This window comes from Embiotoca jacksoni, unplaced genomic scaffold, assembly GCF_022577435.1.
Source record: "Embiotoca jacksoni isolate LCO1_2020_lvr unplaced genomic scaffold, fEmbJac1.0.p SCAF_24, whole genome shotgun sequence".
Taxonomy (NCBI): domain Eukaryota; kingdom Metazoa; phylum Chordata; class Actinopteri; family Embiotocidae; genus Embiotoca; species Embiotoca jacksoni.
Window position 1 is genome coordinate 568,252 of NW_027185375.1, and position 24,938 is coordinate 593,189.

Below are 24,938 nucleotides of genomic sequence, written 5' to 3' on the forward strand. Positions count from 1 at the left end.
GATGAATGATGGAAGGATGAGCAAAAGACTCTAGATGTTGAAAGGCTGATAATAATACCACTTTACCATAAAGTGCACAGGAAGATCGGACAAACTACATGTGCATTATTTCATTAAATTAATTTATTAATAGATGTATTCTCATCAACGCTTTCGTCTCATCATTCCAGGTGTCAAACGGACCGACGAGCAAATAAGAAATAAATATAAAATCATGATTCAAAGCTGTAGGTGGGTTTACTGTCATATCTATCATTTATCAGTAACTGTAATATAAGAATGTTTTTCAGAGGATCAACCAAAGCTGTGATCCAGAAAGAAAAGACCTTTCTCATGGAATCGCAATTTACAGTGTTTTGGGGGGGAAATGCTGCCATCTGCTGGACACGTGTCGGTGTGCACCTTACTAATAACTCCCGTTTCTTCAGCCCCTGCGCAGTCTTTAAATGATCTGTGATTGTCCAGCTGCTCTGTCTTTAACGAGAGTTTTTAGATTGTGATTTATCTAAAAATATATATATATATATATATAAATAAATAAATTACACCAGTTGATTCACAACTAAGAATATTTAGATGACCTGAAAAGTTCATTAGAGTCTCAAGTTCTGGAAGGTTTTACATGTTCGCTGGATTTCATGGTGAAATTAAAGTTGATTAAACTGATTCATGAATGTTTTTCTACACACTGATGGAAAAGAGTAACCGTTTGATCTTAAGTGGTGCCTGCGGCTGCTTCCACGTAATCTGGTAATAAGTGGGCGTAAACGATCAAAACAATATGCAAAGTTTCCTCACCTGTCAGCAGCGTCAACAGCCCCGGATCGCTGCGCCCGGTCGGGCCGGGAGAGGACAACCGGTCGGTCCGCATTGAGATGAAGACAAGTCGGGAGGAAAGGTCAACCTGTTCAAAACCGGAAATAGCCTGAACTGGCCTTCAAAATAACAGCGCACGATAGGCTTTATCCACTTTATCAAACCGTAACAACAACTCCAAAATAAAAACAGAAACTGGGAAATTAAGCGTTTCACTTCTGTATTGTAGTTTTAGTTGATGAGCCCAGACGTTGACTATTGTTGCAGCAGAATGAGACATCGTGGTCTCGGTCACCTCCAGTTGTTATTTTTATCAAAATATTTCATAAAAGTATAATGCTGATTATTGCCTAGTAGCATGGTTGGACCGGTGACTGTAAATATGTCAGTTTTAGTCACAACAGTCCCATTTGCAGGCGAACAGAACTAGACATACAATGCGCGGGAGTTCCTTTTATTTTGAAAAACTTTTCCTCCCCCGGAAGTGCACGTATACTCGCGTTTAACTTGACACATGCGTATCAAACTGGGAGATGATTGCAAACGTGCATCCAGTGAACGGAGGACCCGCTGATGCGTTTAAAGGCGACAGAAACTTTTGTCATCCGGACGGATAATTATCACCCGTGGGAAAATATTTCAGACTGAGTCCGGAATCACTTTCACACAGCAGCTTTACTCACCATGAGGGGAGACACGGCCACGGTAAGTCTGGTTTCAATTACGAATGCGCTGATTGATAAAAGCAACTGTTGCTGGTTATTTTCAAACCATTTCTTTTTTCTTTTTTTTTTAGGAGGACGGTGTGGAAGGGGAGGAACGCGGGGAGAGCACCGCACCAGCGGGAGCTGCATCTGGGGAGAGACGCTCAGTGAGTCATTTTCAAATCGGATCTACAGTAGAAAAGATGGACAGGTTTTTTTTTAAATTTATTTTTTATCATTTTCTCAGTGTCTGTCTTGGTGTTTGATTCCCTAAGATATCTGCAAATAGTGCCTGAATTGCATCCTTTTTTTCTTTTTCCTAAATGTGATTGCTATTTAACATTTTTGTCCTAAAACAGGTCAACGACTAACCATGTGAATGGGTGTGAGTGTGTTTCTCTGCACTGTTGGCATCATCTGCTGTCATGTCTTTTTGCCCAAAGCAAACAGACCGGACAGCCAAACCCAGGTGTTGTGAATACCTTTTGCACTGCACTGTGATTGATGGCTGTTTTTGCACACAAGAAGAAGAGACTGCTGTCGTCTTCGTAAAATATGCACCACGTTACAGATAAACATCAGTAAAGCAGCCTATTCAACATACAAAATATCAAAAGTCGTTGTTGTGCAAACGTACCGCGGCCTTCACGTGAAATTCAGCGGAACGAAAGTACAATAAAAAAAAAACGTCTGTAAAAATAACATACTTCTGCACAGGAAAGCTGGAGGTAGGACTGAGCAAAGAAACGATAGTTCAGATTTCTGTAGCAACGCGATAAAAGTAATTCAAACTTATCTGTTCTGTGTCTAATTAAATATTCAATAACACAATAAGAAAGTAATTACACTCTTGAATTATAGCACGCTTTGGCCCTTTTAGCGCAGGTTTGACCTTACGCAGGTCTTATCCCGATTCTTGTTGATATTTGTTTCATTTCATGCGTGTTGGTTGATCTTGTGCATCTCATTTCTTTTCTATATTTTTTAAATGTTCCTTTATATCTGTTTTTATGTCAAACACTGCGTGTGATTCTCTTTTCTGTGTCTCTCGTTTTTACAGAGTCTTGTGACGCTGCAAAATATGCTGAAAAAAGTGTCCCAGAGCCCTTTCCATAATCAGTACATGGTGAGCATACTCAGACTATGTACTACAAGCTATAACTTACATCTGCTATTTTTACATTTCAAACACCCCCCCCCCTCCTCCCAACCCCTCCTCTCCCAAATTCCTCCTCAGCTGAAGTTCTTATGACTGAAATCCTGTTTGTTGGTATTTTAACAGCGAGTGTAAAAAAATATTTGCAGCATGGCTTAACAGGAAGTAGTTTTGTCACATGTTTGTTTACATTTTTGCTGAGTTGGCACATGACAGATTCACAATAAGTGCAAAGCGAGACGTGCGGTGATCATTTTGTTTTTTTCCACGCATTGGGCTGCCATAAAGTGACACTGAGTTTTGGTCCACAGCACCTCCACGACGTCTCAGCTGCTGCCGCAGATGTGACGGACGACCACCAAACCCACTTGGGACAGGTGAGACGAAACGACGCCGATGTGGAACAACTTAGATCAGAACCAAAGATCAGTCCAACCTCGCACCGCCAAACAGATCTTCTTTTTTTTTCTTTTTCGAGCGGTCGTTTGCGGGATTTGTGTCTTGTAGTCAAAACCGCCAGCTCGTGTTTTTCTTCTCGTCCTCAGAACAGAAGATAATCGTCTTCCCTCAGCTGAGGCTCAGGGTAACAACACACCCTTTTTGTTCTTTGATCCGCAGCGAGTCACACGACCTGTTCATCGGGAGATCTCCGCAGCGTGTGGGCGTGTGTGTACGACCATGATTTGTCCGAGTACTCTTCTATTTATGGGTTCAGTTCGTTATCTGCATATTATAGCGATGAAGCTGAAACCGGCGTGCGTCCCAATCTTCCGTGACTAAAAGCAGCATAATCATTGACAGTGGTTTGTAATTTTCCATCCGAATGCCGTTGTCAGACAGTGTGTGGTCATTGGTGTGCTCTACGGGCCAAATGAGCAAAAAATAAAATAAGAAAATGGGATAATCATGCTGTTTTTCAGCATCCAAATTAGGTAAACTCCCTATATTTATCACAATATTATTTAAAAAATTCTGCTCTCGAGCCGAAATGTCACATTTTCATTTTTCCCACTGTGTGCGGTGCCAGTCACTCAACATGCGACATTTATGCCGAGTCACCGTCTAATTCTTTCAGAATGGATTGCAGCAACCATTTCATTTCAGCCCTCAGGCATGTATTTATACGCTCCTTCACACAGTTTAGACAATGTGTCAACTGTCAAAGTGACTAAGAACACTTCCTCTTCCATCTCTTATCTCTGTGTTCATCAGAATGCAGTTAATGAGGGTTTGTCAAGAACGAATCCTTTCTATACGTATTCCTTGGCGCGTATAACGTGCTGATTTCTGGTCTTTAAGACCAGATCACATTACTTTTACAACTATTTTGAATCTTTTTTTTTTTTCTTGACATTGTGTTCTACCATCAGGAAAGTGTCGGCAAAGATTACGTAACGGAGGACGCGTGGACGAAAACTTCAGAACAAGTACACCTTGATGCCGTCTTGGTGACTGCATCTGAGTTTCAGAGCTCACCTCTGGACATTCAGACTGAGGAAACCGGAGCCCGACTGTCTGAACCTCAGACCCATAACCATAAACAAGACGTCTTCCAAACATCCACGCTGGGCCAGGACGCGACTTTTAATGGTCTTTTTCACGACGTAACCCTGAGCTCATCGGATTTATTTCCGGCAAACCCGTCTCAAACACAGAACCGCTCCGAGACCTTGCAGTCAAAAAGTTTTGACCTCTTTAAAGGTGAAGCGGAGGATCTTTTCCAGGCTGCTAAAGGGGACGATTTACTCCAGACTGCATCTGGTAAGGAGGTGAACCTCTTTGAGAACACTCCCAGTAGTTTTAGGGACCCGTTCGGATCTCCATCAAACAAGGAGGATGATCTGTTCCGGTCTCCGCAACCTCCGGCGCCAAACCCATTTTACACTACCGCCGGCAAAGAAGCAGATTTGTTTCAAGCACCTAAAAGTGGGGAACTCTTCCACGTCGAGGAAAACAAACAAGACAGCTCAACTAAAGGGAAGGACCTTTTCGGCATGTCTTTCATGGAAGATTTGGACACGTTTCCATCGTCATCCACGAATACGATCGATCCGTTCCCGAGTCCGATCACAAGGACTTTATTCCAAGATGTCTCCAGTTTGGAGGACCCGTTTGGCCCCACACCCCCAAAACAACACGACCCTTTCCAGGACATTTGGAGCGGGACACCGGACATCTTTCGACCACTTCCCTTGCAGGGTAACAGCAGGGATGTCTCTGAGACGACCCCCGGCGACAGGACCTCCAAGATCACGTACTCGACGGCTTCACTCGACGATCCGTCGGAAACGCTATCGTCACCTGATCTGTTCAAGAAAACACTGTCAAGACCTCCTCCAGCCGTCCCACCAAAACCTTTCAACAGGCCACACGAGATCGTCCTGACGACACCTCGGGAAACCAAGCATGATATCCTCCAGCCGACTCCCTTCAGCCGGGCCAGGAATCTGTCCATGTCGCCCGGCCAGTCTCCATCTGAAATGACTCACGTACGTATCGTTTGTGGACAGACGAGAGCGCGTTGTCGAGCAACATTTTGATTCGAACTTTTTCAACATGCCAGTTATACCACGTTTCAAAACTGAATTTGCAGGTGCGGACTCTCAGACGTCCGCCAAAGCCACTGCCCCGAACTCGCCCACCCAGGCCGGAAAAGCCCCCCAAACCTCAAAGGCCACCGCCGCCAGTCATTCCTGTAGGTCAAACAATCAGCTGAGAATCATACAAATGACTGTTTGTTTTACTTTTTAATGACCTTCTTAGTCTCTTGTGGGCTGTTTAGATTGAACCTGAACCAAACGTGCCAAAAACATCTCCGAAACCAGCCTTCAGACCTCTGCCAAAACCCCTCATTCGGCTTGAGCCAAAACCTCAGGTATATTTGAATCATTGGTCTAATGAGTAACAAGTTCAATGGTCGTGTGTGAAGTTATTACAAAAGAAAATAATGTTATATCTAATAACTTTTTCCTTTTTTTTTTTTCTTTTTTTAAAACGCAGGAAACTAAACCAGTGGAAAGTGAGAACTACCTCTTTGAAGACGTCCTGCTTATTGGGCAGGTGTGTTTCTATTATGGAAATTTAAAACTTACAACAATATAACAAAGCTTATGAGGGACAAAAGGCACTGCATTAAAGAGATGGAAAATTAAAACTGTCGAAGGATGTCGGAGGCTTCAATGATTATTACGCAAAATATTATGGACATTTTTAAAAGAATAACCAGCGTAAGGACGGTTTGATTACTGGATAACTACCAGTGGAGTTAATGATGCAATAAAAAAATAATAATAGAAAGATCATTAAAACTAGACTGCTGCTTCCCAAGGGGATCATTAATGTTCTCGTGAAATTTCATTGCTCATTACATTTTGACGCACGTGTCATACAAGAAGAAATGTTGGCTCGATAATGGCAGGAGGAATAAAAGCTATCACCACAGGCCCGGGCTGCTATTATGATGAATATAAACCTGTTGTATGATGGATTATTACGAGAGAAAGCAGCACGGTCTATGTGAAGCTTTGTTTTATATCTTAAAACAGGAAAGGTGTGTGGAAGACTGGCCTGAGGACAGTCCTCAGCTCAACCCCGACTTCAAACCAGTAAGAAAACATTTCACAGATTTACGTTTGGCCATTCTTGAATCAAATGTTCTCTGAATAACCTAGCATATGGTTTTCAACTCTCAAACCTTTTTTGTTTGTTTTTCCTTTCCCAAGACTGGAAAATTGAGACTGCGGAGGGACTCGCAGAAGGTCAGAGACAGTTCATTCGTCTTGCTAGCATTATCTGTTTTTAAGACAAGAAAAAAGAAAAGAAGAAGCTTAAAGAAGTAAATCTTTGTCTTAGATAAAGTCTGATTCTGATGGAGGAAGTGGTGAGGACCAGGATGGTACTGGGAGTGGGAGCAAGGTATTACCTGTCGGTCTCACCTCTTTATTCACCGTCAGATACTCTGTGCTGACTATCAATATATAGTCCAGCAAGTCAGCCTCACCTCTGGTATGAACATTTATTACAGAAAAAGGACAAGAAATTCAGAATGTCCCTGCTGTCCAGAAGAGGGTCAAAGGTAATTTAAGTAACGCAAAATAACTGCTTTCCTGCTTTGTATACGTTCACGTATTTGTTCATCATCACGGTAATTGATTTTTAGGACAAGTTTCCTGATGACACGAAGGAGGGGAGGAGCAAGACACTTCCCAACCTGCGTAAATCGTCAAAGGTAACGTCGAATGTGAATTGTGTCGGTAAGCCTGGACATAATATGGCCCATATACATGTGCATGTGATGTCAAGGGAACACACTGAAGCAAACAGTAGAGTCAACTGAACACTTCACCCAGAAGAGAAATATCCAAGACTGAAGTCTGTGAAGGTTCTCGGTCATCCAGGTCGTGGTCAAGTTTTATCCAAAGAGGTTTTGACTCTCATTCAAACGGCAAAATGAAACAAAAAGTCTAGTTTGCCTTTAGATAAAACAACAAGACAACAGGTGTCATTACGATACATCTGACCACTCAGCACTTCTGTTTTTCAGGAGTATTTTTCAGACACGCACATGTCTGCAGGAGAGAATGAGGACGAAGAGCAGAATGGGATGGACTACAAAGTATGTTTTCCTTCTTTTTACAGTCCTATGTTTTTTCATATATATATGAACAGAACGTTTTAATAACATCATCGTCCGTCATCAGAAAAAAGCCCTGAGGGCCAAAGTCAGTCGGCTGCTTCGAAGAGCATCCACAAATTCCTCCGTGCACGTGAACGGACATCAGGAATCGAAGGTAGGTTATGAGAGTGTTTGTGTGTTGTGTGCGTGAAGAAGAAAATCTTAATGAACACCTAAATTGTCATGCGAGCGAATTCACACTCCAGTGTGTCTGAAAAGGGTCATTGTCATTACCGAAGCACTGCTAACTTTGTCCTCCCCTGTGGCAGGATGACGGCAGCTGGAAGAAAAGTGGCGGCAAGAAAAACTCCATCATCCGCCGATGGTCAGAGGTGAAGTGCCCGGCGTCTATCATCTGTCCATCTGGTCTACAGCAGACAAAGACGACACGGAGAGGCTTTCGCAGAGCTCCGTTCTCCACTTCCAAAGACTATCTTGAGCATAAAAAAAAACAACAACACAATTACAGAAGAAAACAGTAAACAACTGCATTCAAACATCGACGTCGAAGAAATGCAGCAGCCTCGCTAAAAATGCCCAACACGCATGCAGTAGATCGTGAAGTCATATCAGATGTTTGTAATGAATTAATAGGATATCATGCTCTCTCAATGATTTACAGCCTTTTGGGGGGAATTTAGATGGATAGATAGATGGATAGATGGATGGATAGATGGATGGATAGATGGATAGATGGATGGATGGATATTTACTTTATTAACTATCTTATCTATCTATCTGGAATATCAGTCGTCCTAAACAGCGAATATGACGCGGCGTTTGTTTTTACAGGGAACAGCACTGGATGACAGCAGCGGTGAAGAAGAGGAGGGAGGGGAAGGCCAGCACGACGAGGTGGACACTCTCACATTTGTTTGATTTTGTTATCCCAATGTTAAATTATCAGCTCAACAGCATTTCTTTTGTAACGTTAAAAAGTCCACCTCTGAATATTCTGCATTCATTTGTCCGGCTCAACCGTTTCTCTCTGTGCAGAAGAGAAAAAAGAAGATGAAAATCAAGTTCGTGCCACGCAGAGGATTCACCATCACCGTAGAAAAGGTATTCCACCGCCGGCGTACGGTTTCTATTTCCTCCCACGTAACTGTCGTCGTGAAGAATCACTTCAAATTCCTTTCTTTCGCAGCCGACGAGCGACGAACCGAAGGGAGCGCACGGATACACTCCTCGCAAAGGCTCAAAGGTATGACTGCGTAGTGTGTGGGTGTGTTTTTTGTGTGGGTGTGTGTTTTGTGTGTTTTGTGTGTGTGTGGGTGTGGTCGAAGCGGTGTCACATGTTTGGAATTGTTTCCCTCAGGAGAAATCATCTGATGAGCTTTTGGGTGCACATGGCTACACACCTCGTAAGAAGTCGCAGGTAACAGTTCACTCAGGGACTGTTTGTTGTTGTTGTTGTTTGACATGAGGGCGAATGGAACGATAACTTTTAAGTTAGCATTACAGTTTTAAAGTAGATTTTATTTACTACTTCTGGATCGTATATATCACAACTTGTATATTAAAATATGCATTTGCGGCATCTTTTCTGTAATTCTGAAACAACTTTGTTTTCTACATAGAATTTTATTACTGTTTTTTTTTTTTGTTAGGATGATGCCTTCGAGGATGTCGAGGAGATTAAAGCCCGAAGTCTTCAGGCAACTAGCAAGGTAGTGTTTTTCCTATCGTTGGTGCTCTATATCTGGTTTTTGGCCCTGAATGTTAAATTTAATCTATCGAGAAATCAAAGATCCTTCAAGCAGATTGTTTTGTTTCTTCTGGACCGTGAAGTCAAAAATATCCGGCCTGTGAAAAGGATGTGATTTAGGAGAAGTTGAGAATAAATCCCATTTTCCTCCATCTGTATTACAACGAGTTAAATTAAATGCGTGTTCAAAATCCAGATATGTTTTAATGCACTGATGATAACAGAATAGAAATGTTGCTTAGGTTAGGGTTAGGTTAGGTAGTTACTTTATTAATCCCCGAGGGGACATTTTTTTCGCTACAGCAGCATACAGAAGCAATAAGATAATAATAGAACAATAGAAAAACAATAAAATAGCAGTAAAAAATATAAAATGCACAGTATATACAGTACAGTATATATCTATATATATTATATACAAACAACCAAGAAACACAGTCAACAGTGTTATTGTTATGTGATGGATTTTGCCAGAGGTGAGTTATTGTACAGTCTAACTTTAATTAGTTAGCTTTAATATTTAGAAGTTCAACCTTTTGTTGCTAAAAAAAAACCAAAAAAAGATGGTTTATTTTGTCTAGAATCGCTTGAAACTTACGCCGTCACTTTGGTTTTAACTTCTTTTTTCTCATTTCTGTTGCGCGTTTCGGCAGGACGGGTTTGCGGAGGATGAAATGGCAGGAAAAGACTTCGCGGAGATGTACGGCAGCGAACAAGACGATCTGGAAATCTGCAAACCGGTATTCACTTCGCTCTCGTTCTGATTTTTCACTGCTCGACTTTTAGATTCATTACATTTACGACTCTGAAACCTCTCCAAAATATTTCTCAACAGAAGAAGCATTCAAAATTTAAAGCCCTCAAAAAACTCAAGACGAAGGTGAGTCTGTGCACTTACTTCTCCTCACCGTGATTGGATTTCCTCTTTGTTGCCGTCGGATCTTTAAGAGAACGACGCGCTCACTTTTTAATTGTCTGTGTCGTGCCAGAGCAAATCCGCAGACGTGGAGGGCGAAGATCCTCCGGGAGCTGCGTGTAGCGACTACCTGTCGGAGGCCGCTCAGGTACGTTCGCAGCTTTCGACGCGGTGAAATGCTGACGGATAGTTAAACGGTCAGATAGCGCGGTTTACGAATCCGAAGCTTGGCAACACACTCGGATTCTTTACACGGTTCATTTCAGTTCGCGTGATGTGTCTTTAACGCTTAGATAAACTGGACGCCAGAATCACTTGCTGGAGGGAAAACTGAAACCGGCTGAATTCAAATTCAGTCAATCGCTGCAAGAATGAGCAGAACTCGTCGTTGGCAAAAACTCTTGTGATTTCTCGACAGCGACGTTGCTCAATAGAAACTCTGTTGGAGGCAAAGTCCGTCTTTTTCTAAACAAAACCTTCTCTACCATCAACAACATCCACTTATTTACAGTCATCAAGGCTCTTCAACCTCCCCTCTTCACATAAAAACAAACCGCGTTGTGTTACATATTTCACAGTTGCGCACTGACTGGTTTTTTTGTGGTTTTTTGGGCTGCATGACTTTAACAGAATCTAAGTGTGTATTAAACAGGATTACATGAGAAAATTATTTTGTAAACTGGTGGCCGAGAAACGGTTATGAAACGTAGTTTTCCACCGTTGGCTCAGTTATCTTCGTTCGACATGTGACCAGACTGGTTCGGCTGCATAGCGTCCCGGCCGACTCGCCAACTAGATCCTAGAAAAAGATTCAACTCATGCTGGGCTTTGATGACTAATCTGTGTGAATATTGTAAAGACGCACGAACGTATTCATTGTTTGTTTTTGTTTTTTTAAACCCTCCCCCCTCTTTCAGGCGGAGTGGTTGGCTGCTCAGGTGGATGAGCGCACTATGGCGGGTCTGGAGGACGAGGACGAGGACGGGGTCCGTTTCTTTTAACACGTGTTACACAGAAATAGTTGCGCCCAGTTTTCATTGTTGGACGCAGTGTGATGCTTTTATATTTTTGTCCCAGGACATCGACAGTTTGATGGAGTGGTGGTACACGGTGGAGCGTGAGTCACAGTCAAGACTTACTCTGATTTAACAAAAAACAACAACAACAACAAAAAAACAACACGGAGCAAAAATAAATAAACAGAGCAAAAAAAAAAAACTTAAATAAACACTATTTTCTGAATTTCATCATAAGCTGTTGCTGGATTGTATTTCAGAGTGGGATGAGGTGCCATCAGACGACGAGGACAAAGTCATCGAAAAGGACGAGTTAAAGTACGTCTGTTTACCTTCTGTGGCGATTAACAGAAGTTCACGAATTTGTGACAATTGTTAAAAAAAACAACTGGTTTGAACAGTCAGCTGTGTCCTCAGAAAAATGATTAATTCTCAAAATGAAGAGGAGTGTTTCGGCTCGTCAATCAAACCACTCGACTCTTCTACAAAAACGTGTAAAAAAAAACAACAACAAAAAAAAACACGACCCCCAACGTGTGAAGACCTTCTAGGCCTTTCAGGAATCTGGAATCTATCAAAGCTAACATGACTTCGGCTTCCGCTGAAATCGCAGGTCCTTCACCGTCTTGGCGGACAAAGTCGACCACGGCCTGCGCGTCTTCAACAAGGTCTTCACAGAGCGAGCCGAGGTCCTCTGGCAGTCCATCATCCGGCTGCACGCCATCGCCGACGACATCAGCGAATTCCACCACAAGGCCAAGATTGCCGGCATCACCGGCGGCACCACCACCGCGGTGGGCGGTGTCACGGCCATCGCCGGTTTAGCCCTGGCGCCCTTCACGCTCGGTGCCTCCCTGGTGATCACGGCGGTGGGCGTCGGCGTGGCGACGGCCGGCGGAATCACTTCGGCCTCCGCCGCCATCTCGGACAACGTCAACAACATGCACGACCGGAAGAAGGTAAGCTTGCGGGGTTTCGCCGTACGTAATGATCGACGTCTCGAGAAAGAACCGGAGCGACGTTTTAGAAAACCGTCACCTTCGGTTTGACCTTTTATTAGATTAAATAAATACTCAGAAATATGAGTTTCTTTTTTTTTTTTTTTTTTTACCAAAAAAGGTTAAAAAAAAAAAAAAAAAAATTCAACTCCATTTAAAAAAAATTGCGCTCATGTTAAACAGGAAGTAATGACGCAAACATTTAAAAGCGCTCAACTTTGTCACGTCTCGATAGCTCAGGCTTTACTCACCGCTGGTGGTCCTTTCCGTGTCCTCCGTCAGGTGGAGATCGTGCTGCAGGAGTACGAGGGCCACCTGCTGGACATCGGGAAGATCTTCCACTTCATCAACCAGGGCCTGTACCGCCTGCGCGGCCACCCGTTCCTCAGGTCCGGCACCCAGCACTACGCCGAGGACTGGGAGATCCGCAGGGCCGTCCAGATGATCAGCCTGGTGGACTCGCCGGTGATGCGGGCGATGGACGTAACGGACGCCGCCATGGCCTCGCTGCAGGGGCTCTTCAAAGGCATGGACAAGTACTTCCTCAAGGACTCCAGGGAGCTGAAGAAAGGCTACAAGAAAGATATGGTGGCTCAGTTAAGAGAGGTGGCGGGCGAGCTCAATGACAGCATCGTGGAACTCAACAGCATCAGAGAGGAGCTTCAGGACGCTATGGGAAGCGTGTGAGTCACAACACAGCAGGATGCCACGCTGGGAAGTTGAATTCTCAAGGACGGCTGACGCCCTCTCCTGGCTACGGGAGGGAACTGCTAGTTAGGCTGTTAAAGAAGGCACTTTTTGGACATTATAACATCTGTTCACTAAAAAGCAGCAGACTCTGGTTATAAAATATAAAACCTCTATGAAGCCAATAACCGTCCAGGTTTTGTTGGGAGAGGTGATATTTTTGTATTTGTATTAGAAGATGTTTACTGAACACGGGAATTGGTCAAAATAACATGAACTTTCTTTGTGCTCTGTGTGTACTGCTCTCTGTAAAAGGCTTCAGTACTGGGTGAATCTAAAATTGTTTTACATTTAAATATTTGAATTAACTTTCAGTTTATTTTGTTAGCCCAATTTACTCGGCACCCCCGGATGTCATGCAATATCAGAAATGACATGAGTAACAGAATGAAAATGTGGAAAAATTCCCAAAGGAAGTATTTTTAGAGGACAGTTTTATTAAATTGTATCATATTGACATCTTCCTATTTAATCCAATACTTCTGTCAGACGTCCCTATAATCAAATGTTAGTTGAGAATCTCCAATGAAACACAAAAAAAGAGGAAGCTTCGCCAACAAAAAGTACAATTTAAATGTCGTAAAATCTGCATATTGATAGTTTTTCATGAGTTGAATTAAAGGTTATTGAAGGTAAAGACGGGACTTTGTAATGCAAATAGTCACTTTCTATTCCTATTATCTGGATTATATCATTTTAAGTGTTTCTTTTTTAAAGAGAAAATGTGACAGTGCCTCATATTCACAATCAATAATTTATATTGAATATATCGGTGCACGGCATTGCTTCAAAAAAACAATCTGAATTGTACCGGAATAAAGAAGAATAGAGAATAATCAAATTAATGTTGGCGTTCAAGGGACAGTAGCAGTTTGACAAACTTAACTAATCCTCAACAGTTTGTGCTGCAGCTTTTTGTTGGTCTATTGGTAAAATATTTCTATCTATAAATCCGTATGTCCTTTTGCCCGTTTGTTGGTCTGTTGGTTTATCGACACATTTGTTCCACACGTTTTAGCTTCATGCAGGTTTGCAGTCTTTGTGTAAATGCGCCTGTGTATATGTAGTTATAGCAACCTGAATTATTTTCACCTGGAATATTCTATTTAACTGTAAAAGCTAACTTTTAATATATTTAGAGAGTTTGTACGCAGAATTTTTTATTTTTTTTGTCAGTGACCACTTTTAATGTAAAGTGCTCCTTTGTTCATTCTGTCATCTTCTGAATCTTTGTGCATCATTTTAACCTGAATAAAATGTATCTGTAAAGATTTGAAAATATTATATTTCTGTATAAACAAATATCTTAATAAAACACTGCATCTGTAAATAAAGACTGTTTGAAAATGTATTTCACTATAATAATTATTAATAAGAATATTATACAGAATTTGTAGAGTTGATTTGACTGAAAATCTATCTGGTTTTATGTCAGCTTTTCCTAATATTGACTTTTGAGCCACTGAAGTATTTTGTTACGTTTTAGGTATTCAGAGGGAAAAAATTAAAGTCAGGTAATTGTGCACATATAGTTTGACACTTCAATTTCTACATTGAGTATTGAGTAGTAATTTTACAGGTAAGTTTAGGTGTTCGGTGGCTTTGACAAGTGAAATCATTGCAGTTGTTTTTAAATCACTAAATAATCACAAATACAGAGTTTGATTTAAGTTTAAAAGTTGTCAATCAGGTAAAAAGTTTGGGGGAAAAAATATCACCGTGAATAGAAAAAAACAACAACTCAAAGACAGAAATAAGAATACAAAGAGCTGAACATTAGAGTTCATGTTGCTGACTTGACCCCAAAGAACAAAATTATCCCCGGAGGGGGGGGGGGGGGGGGAACAAGCCACGCCCCCTGCAGGTAACAGGTGATCTGAATAAAGACATGGGGCGCTACTTTTCTCAAATCCGCAACTTTGAGGTTTGAGGTCAACTGCATCGCTCTATTGTTTAAACCAAAGCTCTGCCTGAAATCAGTGTCACATGGCCAGTAACCGAACTCCTCTGAGGTCCGCTTCAGTCTCTGCTAAACCAGTTTGACGTCTCCAGCTGATGAAGGGGAAGTGAACCACCGAGCCGGACAACTTTTAAAAACCCGTTTGTGTTGCTGCGCCGCCTGTTTGTTTAGTTGTTTCTGTTGATCGTCACCTTGTTTCCCTGACTCGAAACCGAGGTAAGCTCCCTGCTCGTTTCGTTGTGTTGTTGTTGCCGGTTCTGTGTCGCGAAACATTCCCCTGCACACAATGTCCGATACAGCTGAGCACTGAGCGCGGCTTTGTTGTGCGAGAGCAGCGGCACGTGCCGAACTGTGTTAAAAATCTGTTCGGTTTTAACACTTTGTCTTTTTTGCCAAATTGTGCGCTGTCTAAAAGCGACTCCGTAACTTGGTACCACTCAGCTAGACGTATTTGTCATTTCGGCGATAGCTGTGGAGTCAACGCAATTACAATGCAACTTTTCCTATGAGCTTTTGTAGTTTAGATTTTCGGTTTACAATGTACTTGCAGTACCTTAAATTGCCAAATATATAAATGGAGTTTGGTGTTTACGTCTGTCAAGTAAAAAGCGGAAGCAACGACCTTGACAGTCAATCAAAGCTTTTAAACGCACACACACACACACACACACACACACACAGCAATGCCTATTTAGCTGTCAGAGTTTCTACTTGTTCAAAGTTGTGTTCCCTCACCACCTGCTGTATTTCAGAATGAACATGTTCAGAAGAGATAAAGGCTCCGCAGCCGCGACTCCAGTGCTCCCACCTAGACCCACTAAAAAGGTATGGAAAGAGGGTGGAGGACAGTGGGATCATCTTTGCTTATTTGCAAGTGTCCCGGCCATTAACTGAAGCCTCCATTTCTCTCCAGGATCCAGATAATCCCACCACGCGCAGCCTGAACACACAGGAGGCAGGAGTGGCCGCAGCCTCGCAGGTGAACCTTCACAGTTCACATATATTTATGACGAATACATGAAAACACAAGCCAGTCTACTCACTGTTCGTAATCATGTATGTGCATGATTTGCCATTATTGATCTCTTGCTCTGTATAAACATCAGAGGACGCGGGTGATGGGAGTCATACAGAAGGTCAACCCCTTCAAGTCCGCCTCGCAGGTTGAAAACACAGAAAAGACATAACATTGGATTTTTATCATCTTAATGTTACAATTATAGAACTTTAATTCTTTTTTTCAGGCCTCCTCTGACATCAGCAAAGCTCCCTCCTCAGAGTCACTGGAAGAGGCAACAGACCCCTTAGAAGTGAGACGGTGGTTGTGGTGATATATTTTTGTACATGCAAACATTTGATGTTACAGATAAAGGCGGTGTCCTTGAACGCAACCAGGAAAATTTGCTATTTAATTTTTTTTCCACCTGAACAAAAATAGCAATAGTTGTGATATTCTTCTGCGTTTAAACAAAATAAAATAAAAAAGTAACTACACCCTTGGCATGAGACGCTGGTATTCCCCCCTGTAGCCACATTTATAGGCATCCACAACCATTTTTCTGAAGGCCACACATGCCTAATGTCATTTCAAGTAGTTCAAACTGCAATATGTATTATGACTTAAGTAATAATACATCAATATTAATAACAATACTCCAATCATTTATAATATATACCTCTGAAAGATACCTAGCAGAATGTCACTGCATTTAAGATACATTTTTTAACTTGTAATGGAGCCTTCTGAATGTGTTGTGTTACTATTTATACTTAAAGTATCTTAGTACTGCTGTTGACTGAAAAACTGTGATTATTATTATTATTATTATTATTACTATTTTGAGTTTGAACCAGCAGCATTTAAAGTGGTAGTGAAGCTGGTTGTGAAAGTTCAGCCACAGAGCGGATGTTTTTCTACGTGCTGTAAGGAGGATTCGCTGCCATTAAATTCCTTGAATCGAGGTCAGTGAAGAGTGACTGAATGACCGTAGTTTGAAACTTTCCATTTCAGAACCCCGGTATGCTGAAAGGAGTCATTCAGAAGGTCAACCCATTCAAGTCTACCTCGCAGGTAAACCGCAGCATTGTCCGCATGTTACAAAGGGAACGGGAACAACAGCGAGGAACGATCTGCGTCAAGACAACGTGAAGCGTCCGCTCAGCTGAATTCTTTTCCTTTCTTTTCCTCCTACAGGTCTCTAAAGCTGCATCCTCAGAGTCACTGGAGCAAGGCAGGGTTTCAGACTCTACTCAGGTAGAAAAACAGCAGGAGTTTGTCACGTTGTCAAGAAAATAAATTTCCTCCAGAATAAAATGATCTAACGTGGCCAAAAATATCATCAACATAAATGCGTAATAATCATTTTTGTGGAGGTTAAAGGCAGATTTTTTTTTTTTTTTTTTTTTTTGCTCCCGAGTGAAATGAAGAAACTAGATGGTTAATTCAGGTTTGAAACTTTACTTTAAAGTCACAACCAATAAGCTTCTTTGAATCCCTCCTTTTAAACGGAGCTAAAAGGAAGCACGTCTTTTGCATTGCAAAACGCAATTCGTGTTGTGACGTGTTTGTAAGGCCGAGCGACAGGGACAGAATCTCATCACGTTATTTTAGCAAACCTAGATATAGATATGTTAACAATACAGAAAGGGGTGACTAGTGGTGCTTTTACAAAATATTTACACAGAGATTTTGATAGATTTGTTTCAGCTGATTGTTTCCTGTACGACTTCCCGTCAACACATCCTGTTCATGCACACGACTACATTTAACTCTTATTTTATGAGCAACCTGAGATTTGTATGAACGCTCACACTTAATTTAATTAAAGATCGCAGTGATGTTTATACAGCATAGGACCCAAGTTTAAATAAATAAAAAAATAAAAATCACAGCTTGCTGCCAGATAATGTCAGATCATCACCTCCACATACAATAAAATGAAACTGCTTTTTAAGACAAAAGAATATGTAGTAGTGAGAAACGTAAGTGTGATTTATCACCTGTGGTTGTGTTTCAGAATCCCGGTATGTTTAAAGGAGTGATGCAGAAAGTCAACCCCTTCAAGTCTTCTACGCAGGTACCGTCTCACCTTCTCATCTTTTTTACGAGGCAAAGCAGCAGAAAACAGTGGAGCAAAGCAACTAAGTACATTCACTAAACGGTAAAATCCCAAAATAAGTTGTTTTTGATTTTAGGTGCCAAAGAGTGATCCTCAAGACGATTCTGCAAATCCACAAGAGACAGGAAAAGACCTTCAGGACAAACAGGTGCACCGAGCCTCGCTGTGACTAGTTCGCCAATCTAACATTCACACGCGTGTTCAATTTCACTCTTTATTTTTTTATTTTTTTTATCATTAAGAATCCAGGAACGATCGCAGGGATGATTCAGAAAGTCAACCCATTCAAGTCCTCCCAGCCAAAGGTACCGTTTTAATGATTAGGACCTACTGTGACCTTGGAGACTGAGCTTTTTTATCTTACCTATCTGGACATTTTTAAAATACCAGTGCCCCCCTTCCTCACGTGCTCTACCTTCATGTTCCCAGGACACCCAGCCTCTACACAGCGACCTCTCCTCCAGCAGTGGAAGCCTGCCCGACAACAACCTGCCGGAGAAGCAGGTAGCTCTGTGAGATCAGGACTAAATTAAACAGTCATGTTCTATTATTTAAATCATGAAAAAAAGCATTTTATAACGATGGAAAACACGAGGACTCGTTTTGAAAAGGGTTGCTTTCTCGTACATCGTTAGTGTTGTTTCTCGCTACGACCACAGGGTGGCGCCAAAGTAACTTTAATCGTAAAAGAGCAAGCGCTCATTAATAAGGTGTTCATACATGCGTTCAGATTGTTTTACTGCTTTATCGCCTCACAAACGTGATGAAAACATGTATTTAATTTACTTTTTTTTCCTCTTTATTTTAGAACCCTGGCGGGTTCAAAGGGATGATTCAGAAAGTGAACCCCTTTAAGTCTCACACGCAGGTATCGTAAAGATGACCTTCTCGCCTATATCGATTAAACTATTATTATTATTATACTTTTTTTTTTTAAAGCCTGGTTTACAGGCGTCTGATCATTTCGATTGGATTACCAGCCAGTGTTGAGTTTGTAACACCGGCTGGATGCTGCTGTGTTTCGTTGCGATGCAGACGGCGGCTGACGAGTGTCAGACAGACTCGGCGGTTCCCGCTACACTTCCCTCCGTTACGACGCAGGTAAAGTGATGGAGGAAGTAACGCAGCATTGGAAACAGTTTTCGGTAAATTAAAATACCGCCTTGACGCAGGTTCCTTGTCAATGAATTCTTGCAATTTGTCCTGACGTACTTTTAACAGGAACTAGTTGTAACTCCACCTCTCGTGTTGTACATGTTTCCAGTAAATGTTTGGAGCCTGATTTGAATATTTTGAAGTTATGTTGTGTGATTTTTTTTTTTTTTTTTTTTTCAATTAGCATGTTCCGGTTGAAGATGCTCTTAGTCTTTATTTTTTTTTTGTCTTCTTTTTCTCCCATTACTTTCTTATTTACCAGGAAAACCAAGATATTCACAGCGACCAGTCATCCAGCTCTGAAAGTTTAGATGACAGCACAATAGAGAGACACGTAAGACAGTTTGTCCTTCTTTTAAATTGTCTTTTCTTCATATTTTTCAACTGAATCAGGATTAAAGTTTTTGCCTTAAAATCTAAAAAAAAAAAATATATATATATATATATATATTTTTTTTTTTAAAAAAGGTCTGCTGGTGCGTCTTAAAGACAGATGTTATCTTGCAGTTTTGATTTCCCTGCTGTATAAATGGACGGATGTGCAGTTCAGTCACGAGTGCACGCAGTCAAGCATCCGTCCGAGAAGAGCACACGACGCGAAAAGCTTCCTGCAAGGAAACGATGGCCGTTAGTTTTCCACGGTGATTGCTCATCAGGTGTCTGGCAAGAGCCAGATAAACAGTTCTACCGGATATCATCTTTTTTTATATATATATTTAAGTTCTATTTAGGGATATTGACAAGTGTATAATTCAGGACGTAAGTAATAAAACCCCACAACCCAAGAATCAGTTAGCAGATACAGAAATGTGAGAAAAATAAAAATCCGACTTTAGTGAGTGCTGACCTCCGACCCTGTCCGCAGTCTATTTGGTATACAGATGCTAACTCCAGCTGTGAGGTGAAGACTCAGCCAGCGGAGGCCCCGAAGAAAAGAACTAAGGTAACGCAGGCGTTCAGGTCAGATTACATTCACATTAAAGTAGCAAAAACTGGGTCAAGTTGACAGCGACGTAGTTACCGCTCTTTTATTGTTAGAGGGGACGAAGGCTACATAGATGTGGAAATACAATTTTAACTTCTTTTTTTTTTTCTCCAGACTTTCATAATAAGGAGGATTCTTCCCACTTCATTGTTTGGGTCCAGGACAAAGGTGAGGCCAACATCTGTAACGATGCTGCAGAATGTAAAAATGACCTTGTGATCCTGCTTTGTTTTTAAAAATACAAATTCTATTTTCTACACGGAAAGTAAGATATTTTTTGATGATTTAGTCATTTATGTTTTTGACTGCGCAGGATTCTGCAAATGAATCTTCTGACACTCGAGCACCGCTACAGGTTAGTAGTGCAGACAGGTTTAGTGCGTTTTATACCGTTCAAACACTGAAGACATTCAAAAGCCTCACATTCAGGCTTGGAAATGAATTTAAACTCATTTATTTCTCAGACTAAAACGACATACAACTGAAAAGTATAGCAGACACGTTATACATTTGAATTTACCCCCAAAAAGTGCAGTCGAGACGACAGCATGCGGCTACAGTTTAACTGCTGTGAAGGTGGTTGTTCACAAACTCATTTGCACTGTGGCGTTACGTAACTGTAAATAAAACCTTTCATGGCTGAAAAATATATCTCTAATTCAATAGCGTGGGGAGGTTACGGTTCACATAGTGTGGGTTAGACAGCAGCTTTTATTTGGCCATTTCATTTTTAATCCCACTTAATCCTTTGTTGGATTATCTTGTGATCAGAATTCCAGCCAATGATTTGCGTGCGTCTTCAGGTAAATTGGACACCACATTTCCTCATATTTCTCTTAATTTCCTGTTGGCAAATCTAACCATCACATAACCCGACACTCAAAGTGCCCCAATTGTCACCGAGTTTAAACCAGCAGGGCGAATCCTTGAAAAGATTAATAGACAATGAAACAGATGCTGTGATTCATTTTAAAAGGAGGACAGGGAGGAGTATATCACACAACATGCATCTAGGGTGCTGTAAACTATTTACTGGAGCTAACATTGAGCTTGATGTGTAGGTGCAATATTTTTTTATTTTTTTTTCACAAAAATAGCTGAGATGACAAAACTTGAATTTAAAATTAGCTCAACTGCAAGTGAGTCATTCGGGTTATCGAGTATCTTGAGAGGAAATCACACACACACACACACACACACACCTGCCTTCTTTCCTTCCTTAGAAAGTGATCAGACAGAATAACCTCAAACGTGTCATTAATAAACTACGACGGCATTCAGAATGTTTCATCGTTATTAAGTCACGAAGCCATTAAGGAATACATGGCTGACAATGTGTTCTGATCTAAAGAGGCATGCATGCAGAAAAAGCAATGCTAGACTCCTCCCCTACTCTCATGAAGGGCGGAAAAAAAGAGAGGTGGTGATTTATTCAGACTTGATTAACTGTCGGTTTTGAAGATGTAGTTCCAGCATGTTTGTCGTAGGTAAGGTATTTAACGTTGGCTTTTCACTGTTTGTTTTTGTTTTTTTTATGCCACACCCGAACCCTTCATGATGACCTGTTGACGTTTTAACATCACGGATACTGCCAACAACACCACTACAGTTAACGAACACCACTACAGTTAACGTAATGCCCTTTTCCTGCAGAAAAACACTAGAATTTTTGTATTTATTTATTGCAGCGATAGAAAACGTTGTAAAATATTTGATATTTCTGTTAACAGTAATTATATAATGAGGGCAAATTTAGACAGGTTGTTAGTTTTGAGGTTAGACAGTCCGGATCAGAAAAGCTCTATTTCAAGTTCAGACAGAAAACGGAATCAGCAACACAAATAAAGCAAAACTAAAAAAAGCACCTGACGATGTCTGACGGTTCAAAGGAAAAATATTGACAAAACGCAAAAGTCTGGGAACGTTTTTTTATTGGCACTCGGCTATTAAGTCCAGATGAAGTTGTGTCCTTGCTAACGGAAGTCTTAATCATGTTTTACAGCAGGAACGCGTCGCCGTGGGTTTTTAGAGCTGCACGCAACGATTTCAAACTGTTTTGTTTGTGAAGGTCAAAAGTGTCTTGTTTTGTCCCGTCAGTCAACAACTGAAAAGACAGTCAACTTTTCATTATGGAGAACTAAAGAACCTGAAAATAGTTACATTTAGAAAGCTGAAAACTGAGAATTTTAGCTGTTTTCATGAAAAGTTTCAAACAAGAGGATTTTTAGCTCTTTATAAATTCTGTCCAGTGATTGTTTACGATGTGTGACACCCTCTGTTTGTCTAGGAGGTTGTTGAAGTTCAGACGCTACAAATGGCCGAAGTCCCAGTGCCCAGTGAGGGAACGGGCCTGGACCCTCTAGACGTACGGACGCTTCTCTTTTTTTCAATGTCACTACTGATGCGTGCAACTTTGCGTATTTCAAATGTCTCTGTACACGCAGAAATATTTCAAATGAGTTTGAAACTTTCCAGGATGAAGAAGGCCTTTTGGCGTGGTGGAGAACCGTGGAGGGTAAAACCTGATTTACTGCTCATCCTGTTGAATAAAAGTGGAAACTTGTGGTTGTAATCACTACTTTTCTGTGCGTTAGGATGGGATGAGTGGAACGAGGCGAACCAGAAGGAAGAAGCTGAAGAGTAAGGATCTTTTAAGTTATACTTTTCTCTTCTTTTTTTTTTTTTTTAAGGCTTTAGAGTTCATTGTAATGTCTTTTAAGAGGAGAACGTTCAAGTGTTATTACAGGAAAATGGTTAAAAAGTCCCAGATAATCTAGTTTGATATTTCCTTTTTTGAGATTTCCACCTCACAGAATTGATTTCCCGCTCCACACAAGGTCGCCACGTCGTCCATAAAACTGCAATCTTTCACGTACATCTCGGTATGAAATCCCCCCCCCCTCCCCCACCCCCCGTTCCCTCCTCTCAGGGTGGTGGAGGAAGCAGCCGACCGCGTCTTCATGGCGGCTCGTCTCTTCGTCCGCTTCTTCAACCAGCGCGGCGCCTCCCTCCAGCAGCGGATCCTCGAGCTGCTCGCCTCGGCCGACGCCGCCGACAACTTCCACAAGAAAACGGTGAAGGCCAGCGTGGGCGGCGGGGTGGCGAGCGTCGCCGGCTCCATCACGACCATCACCGGCCTCATCCTGGCGCCTTTCACGGCGGGGACGTCGCTCATCGTCACGGCCGTGGGCATCGGCATCGCCACGGCGGGGGGGGTGGCGTCCGCGTCGGCCAACATCACCGACACGGTGCACTCCAAGACGGACCGCAAGAAGGTGGAGAAGATGATCCAAGACTACCAGGAGGAGATTAAGGACATCGGGGAGTGCCTGGAGTTCTTGCAGGTGACGATGACAGACAGCAGGTTTTTAGCAACTTTTAGTCACGTAAATTTTTTTTAAAAAAATGCTGCAAAACTAGGGATGGGCATTTCAAGCAAAAATATTATTTGAAATTTTCTCTGAACTATTGAATTATCAATCGATTATATAGACTTATATGGTAGCTCTGTCACTGCACCGCATCATCATTTATGTTCTGAAGGACCTGCAGACAGAACTTTTTGACCGCAGAAGTCAGATTTGCATCTTTCTGCTGTTCACATCGTGGCATCTCATTTTAACCACTATTCAAAAATCACGTACCAAAAATATGACATAATTGTACTGGGGTCCTTTTTATGTCTGAGTACGAGAAATTGTATTTGCTTGAGATTTAAAATGTGTGCATAGACAACGTGACAAAAATCAGCAATGATGTTGAAGTTGTGTCTCCAATCAAAAGTCTTAAGTTGTCCAATATAACAAATGTCAGGAGCCAAAAATTCTTTAACAGCAATTTGAAATTAAAAAAAAAATCTACCTTCCATCACATGTCCTAAAATATTCACAACCGCAGGACTAAATTTGTTTTAACCTACCATTGACAGATTTTGTGCTGTGAACCAGCCCTTCTTTGAAAAATACTGCTTATCTGCAAAACGAATGTCAAAAACCCGTGCGGTCTAAACTTAATGTTAAAAACTCATCTCTGGCCGACAGGAAGGGATGGAGACTCTGGAGGAGTGGAACTTTGAGAAGTACGCCGAGAGCATCGCCAAGAAGCACCTGAACCAGAACGTCAAGCACGTGATGAAGGAGGGCGGCCGAGCGGGAAAGGCTTTGGTGATCAACACGGAGAGCCTGATCAACACGGTTCAGGTGCTGAGTGTCGCCGGCGGCGCCGCCAAGGCCGCCCAGGTGATGAGCGTCACCACCGGGGTCATGTCCGGCCTCTTCCTGGCTCTCGACGTGTTCTTCCTGGCAAAGGACTCGATGGAGCTGAAAAAAGGCGCCAAGACGGAGTTTGCCGAGAAGATCCGAGACGTTTGCAAGGACCTGCAGGACGGGCTCCTGGAGCTGAACAACATCAAGGAACAGCTACAAAAAACCATGGATGGGATAGAGGTGGAGGTAGAGGAGGAGGAGGATGAAGAGCAGTTGAAGTCCGATCTGAAGAAACTTGTTGAGCTCGAAGAATGAAGGACGGTTAGAAAACCAAACCGACGTGTCGCTGCTTTAAAACCAAAAAAAACAATGTAGTTTCAGCAGAAACAGCACTCGTCTTAATTATTATTATTATTGTTATTAAAGTGGCACTTTTTAGTTGTTTTCTGGTAATATATTTTAGATATTTATTTTTAAAGTAATTTTAAATAAATGTACTAAACCAAAAGTGGACATGTTGTAGTTGTTTTGGTGAATTGAAGTGATTTTTCCCAATAAAAATGGTTTCCTGTTTATTTGTGTGTGCAGTTGTGAAATATTGGAACTTGTTGTCCAACAGTAGGAGGAAAACCTTTTTAAACTTTTAACCCGGAGGATTCAGGCGTGGACGAGACGTGATCAACGTGTGCTTCAGGCATTCATGTACGTGTTAATAGGAAAGAAAAGATTGAAATCACCAACTGGAAAAACTGCATTTAACATGCAAGAAAACCAATTT

At 41.7% G+C, this 24,938-nt stretch overlaps 2 protein-coding genes across 5 annotated transcripts; both read left to right on the plus strand.

Annotated features, from left to right (window-relative positions):
* The first annotated feature begins 1,344 nt into the window (after window positions 1–1,344).
* Window positions 1,345–14,058, plus strand: LOC138203866 (uncharacterized). Of its 2 annotated transcripts, XM_069158868.1 has the most exons (29): window positions 1,345–1,521; window positions 1,613–1,687; window positions 2,581–2,646; window positions 2,988–3,053; window positions 4,047–5,165; window positions 5,270–5,371; window positions 5,459–5,551; window positions 5,677–5,736; window positions 6,222–6,281; window positions 6,399–6,434; window positions 6,529–6,591; window positions 6,701–6,751; window positions 6,836–6,904; window positions 7,220–7,291; window positions 7,377–7,466; window positions 7,621–7,683; window positions 8,144–8,206; window positions 8,348–8,413; window positions 8,499–8,555; window positions 8,670–8,729; window positions 8,962–9,021; window positions 9,713–9,799; window positions 9,895–9,939; window positions 10,049–10,123; window positions 10,893–10,961; window positions 11,053–11,092; window positions 11,252–11,309; window positions 11,605–11,950; window positions 12,272–14,058. In XM_069158868.1, exons 1-29 carry the CDS (start codon window positions 1,501–1,503, stop codon window positions 12,674–12,676), a joined length of 3,537 nt encoding a protein of 1,178 aa, XP_069014969.1. In that variant the 5' UTR covers window positions 1,345–1,500; the 3' UTR covers window positions 12,677–14,058. The 2 variants fall into 2 exon arrangements, with proteins under 2 accessions (XP_069014969.1, XP_069014970.1); XM_069158869.1 differs by lacking the exons at window positions 1,345–1,521; window positions 1,613–1,687 and adding an exon at window positions 1,839–1,989.
* A 709-nt stretch (window positions 14,059–14,767) lies between these two features.
* On the plus strand, window positions 14,768–24,706 carry apold1b (apolipoprotein L domain containing 1b). 3 transcript variants are annotated; one of them, XM_069158874.1, is made up of 23 exons: window positions 14,768–14,912; window positions 15,449–15,521; window positions 15,610–15,675; window positions 15,803–15,859; window positions 15,941–16,006; window positions 16,708–16,767; window positions 16,891–16,950; window positions 17,714–17,773; window positions 17,892–17,963; window positions 18,058–18,120; window positions 18,245–18,319; window positions 18,624–18,683; window positions 18,851–18,916; window positions 19,233–19,304; window positions 19,836–19,913; window positions 20,070–20,123; window positions 20,269–20,310; window positions 21,565–21,588; window positions 22,243–22,320; window positions 22,431–22,470; window positions 22,550–22,595; window positions 22,885–23,299; window positions 23,996–24,706. In XM_069158874.1, exons 2-23 carry the CDS (start codon window positions 15,450–15,452, stop codon window positions 24,473–24,475), a joined length of 2,106 nt encoding a protein of 701 aa, XP_069014975.1. In that variant the 5' UTR covers window positions 14,768–14,912; window position 15,449; the 3' UTR covers window positions 24,476–24,706. The 3 variants fall into 3 exon arrangements, with proteins under 3 accessions (XP_069014975.1, XP_069014977.1, XP_069014976.1); XM_069158875.1 differs by lacking the exon at window positions 21,565–21,588 and having other exon boundaries at window positions 14,769–14,912; XM_069158876.1 differs by lacking the exons at window positions 20,269–20,310; window positions 21,565–21,588.
* Window positions 24,707–24,938: the final 232 nt, after the last annotated feature.

Bases quoted from the DNA above. Each gene is read 5' to 3' on its own strand.
- LOC138203866 (XM_069158868.1), top strand. From the start codon at position 1,501: ATGAGGGGAGACACGGCCACG. The intron at 5,372-5,458 runs GTAGGTCAAACA...TGGGCTGTTTAG, and splicing joins CACCGCCGCCAGTCATTCCT to ATTGAACCTGAACCAAACGT. The intron at 6,905-7,219 runs GTAACGTCGAAT...TCTGTTTTTCAG, and splicing joins ACCTGCGTAAATCGTCAAAG to GAGTATTTTTCAGACACGCA.
- apold1b (XM_069158874.1), top strand. From the start codon at position 15,450: ATGAACATGTTCAGAAGAGATAAAGGCTCCGCAGCCGCGACTCCAGTG. The intron at 22,596-22,884 runs GTAAGGATCTTT...CCCTCCTCTCAG, and splicing joins CAGAAGGAAGAAGCTGAAGA to GGTGGTGGAGGAAGCAGCCG. The intron at 23,300-23,995 runs GTGACGATGACA...TCTGGCCGACAG, and splicing joins AGTGCCTGGAGTTCTTGCAG to GAAGGGATGGAGACTCTGGA.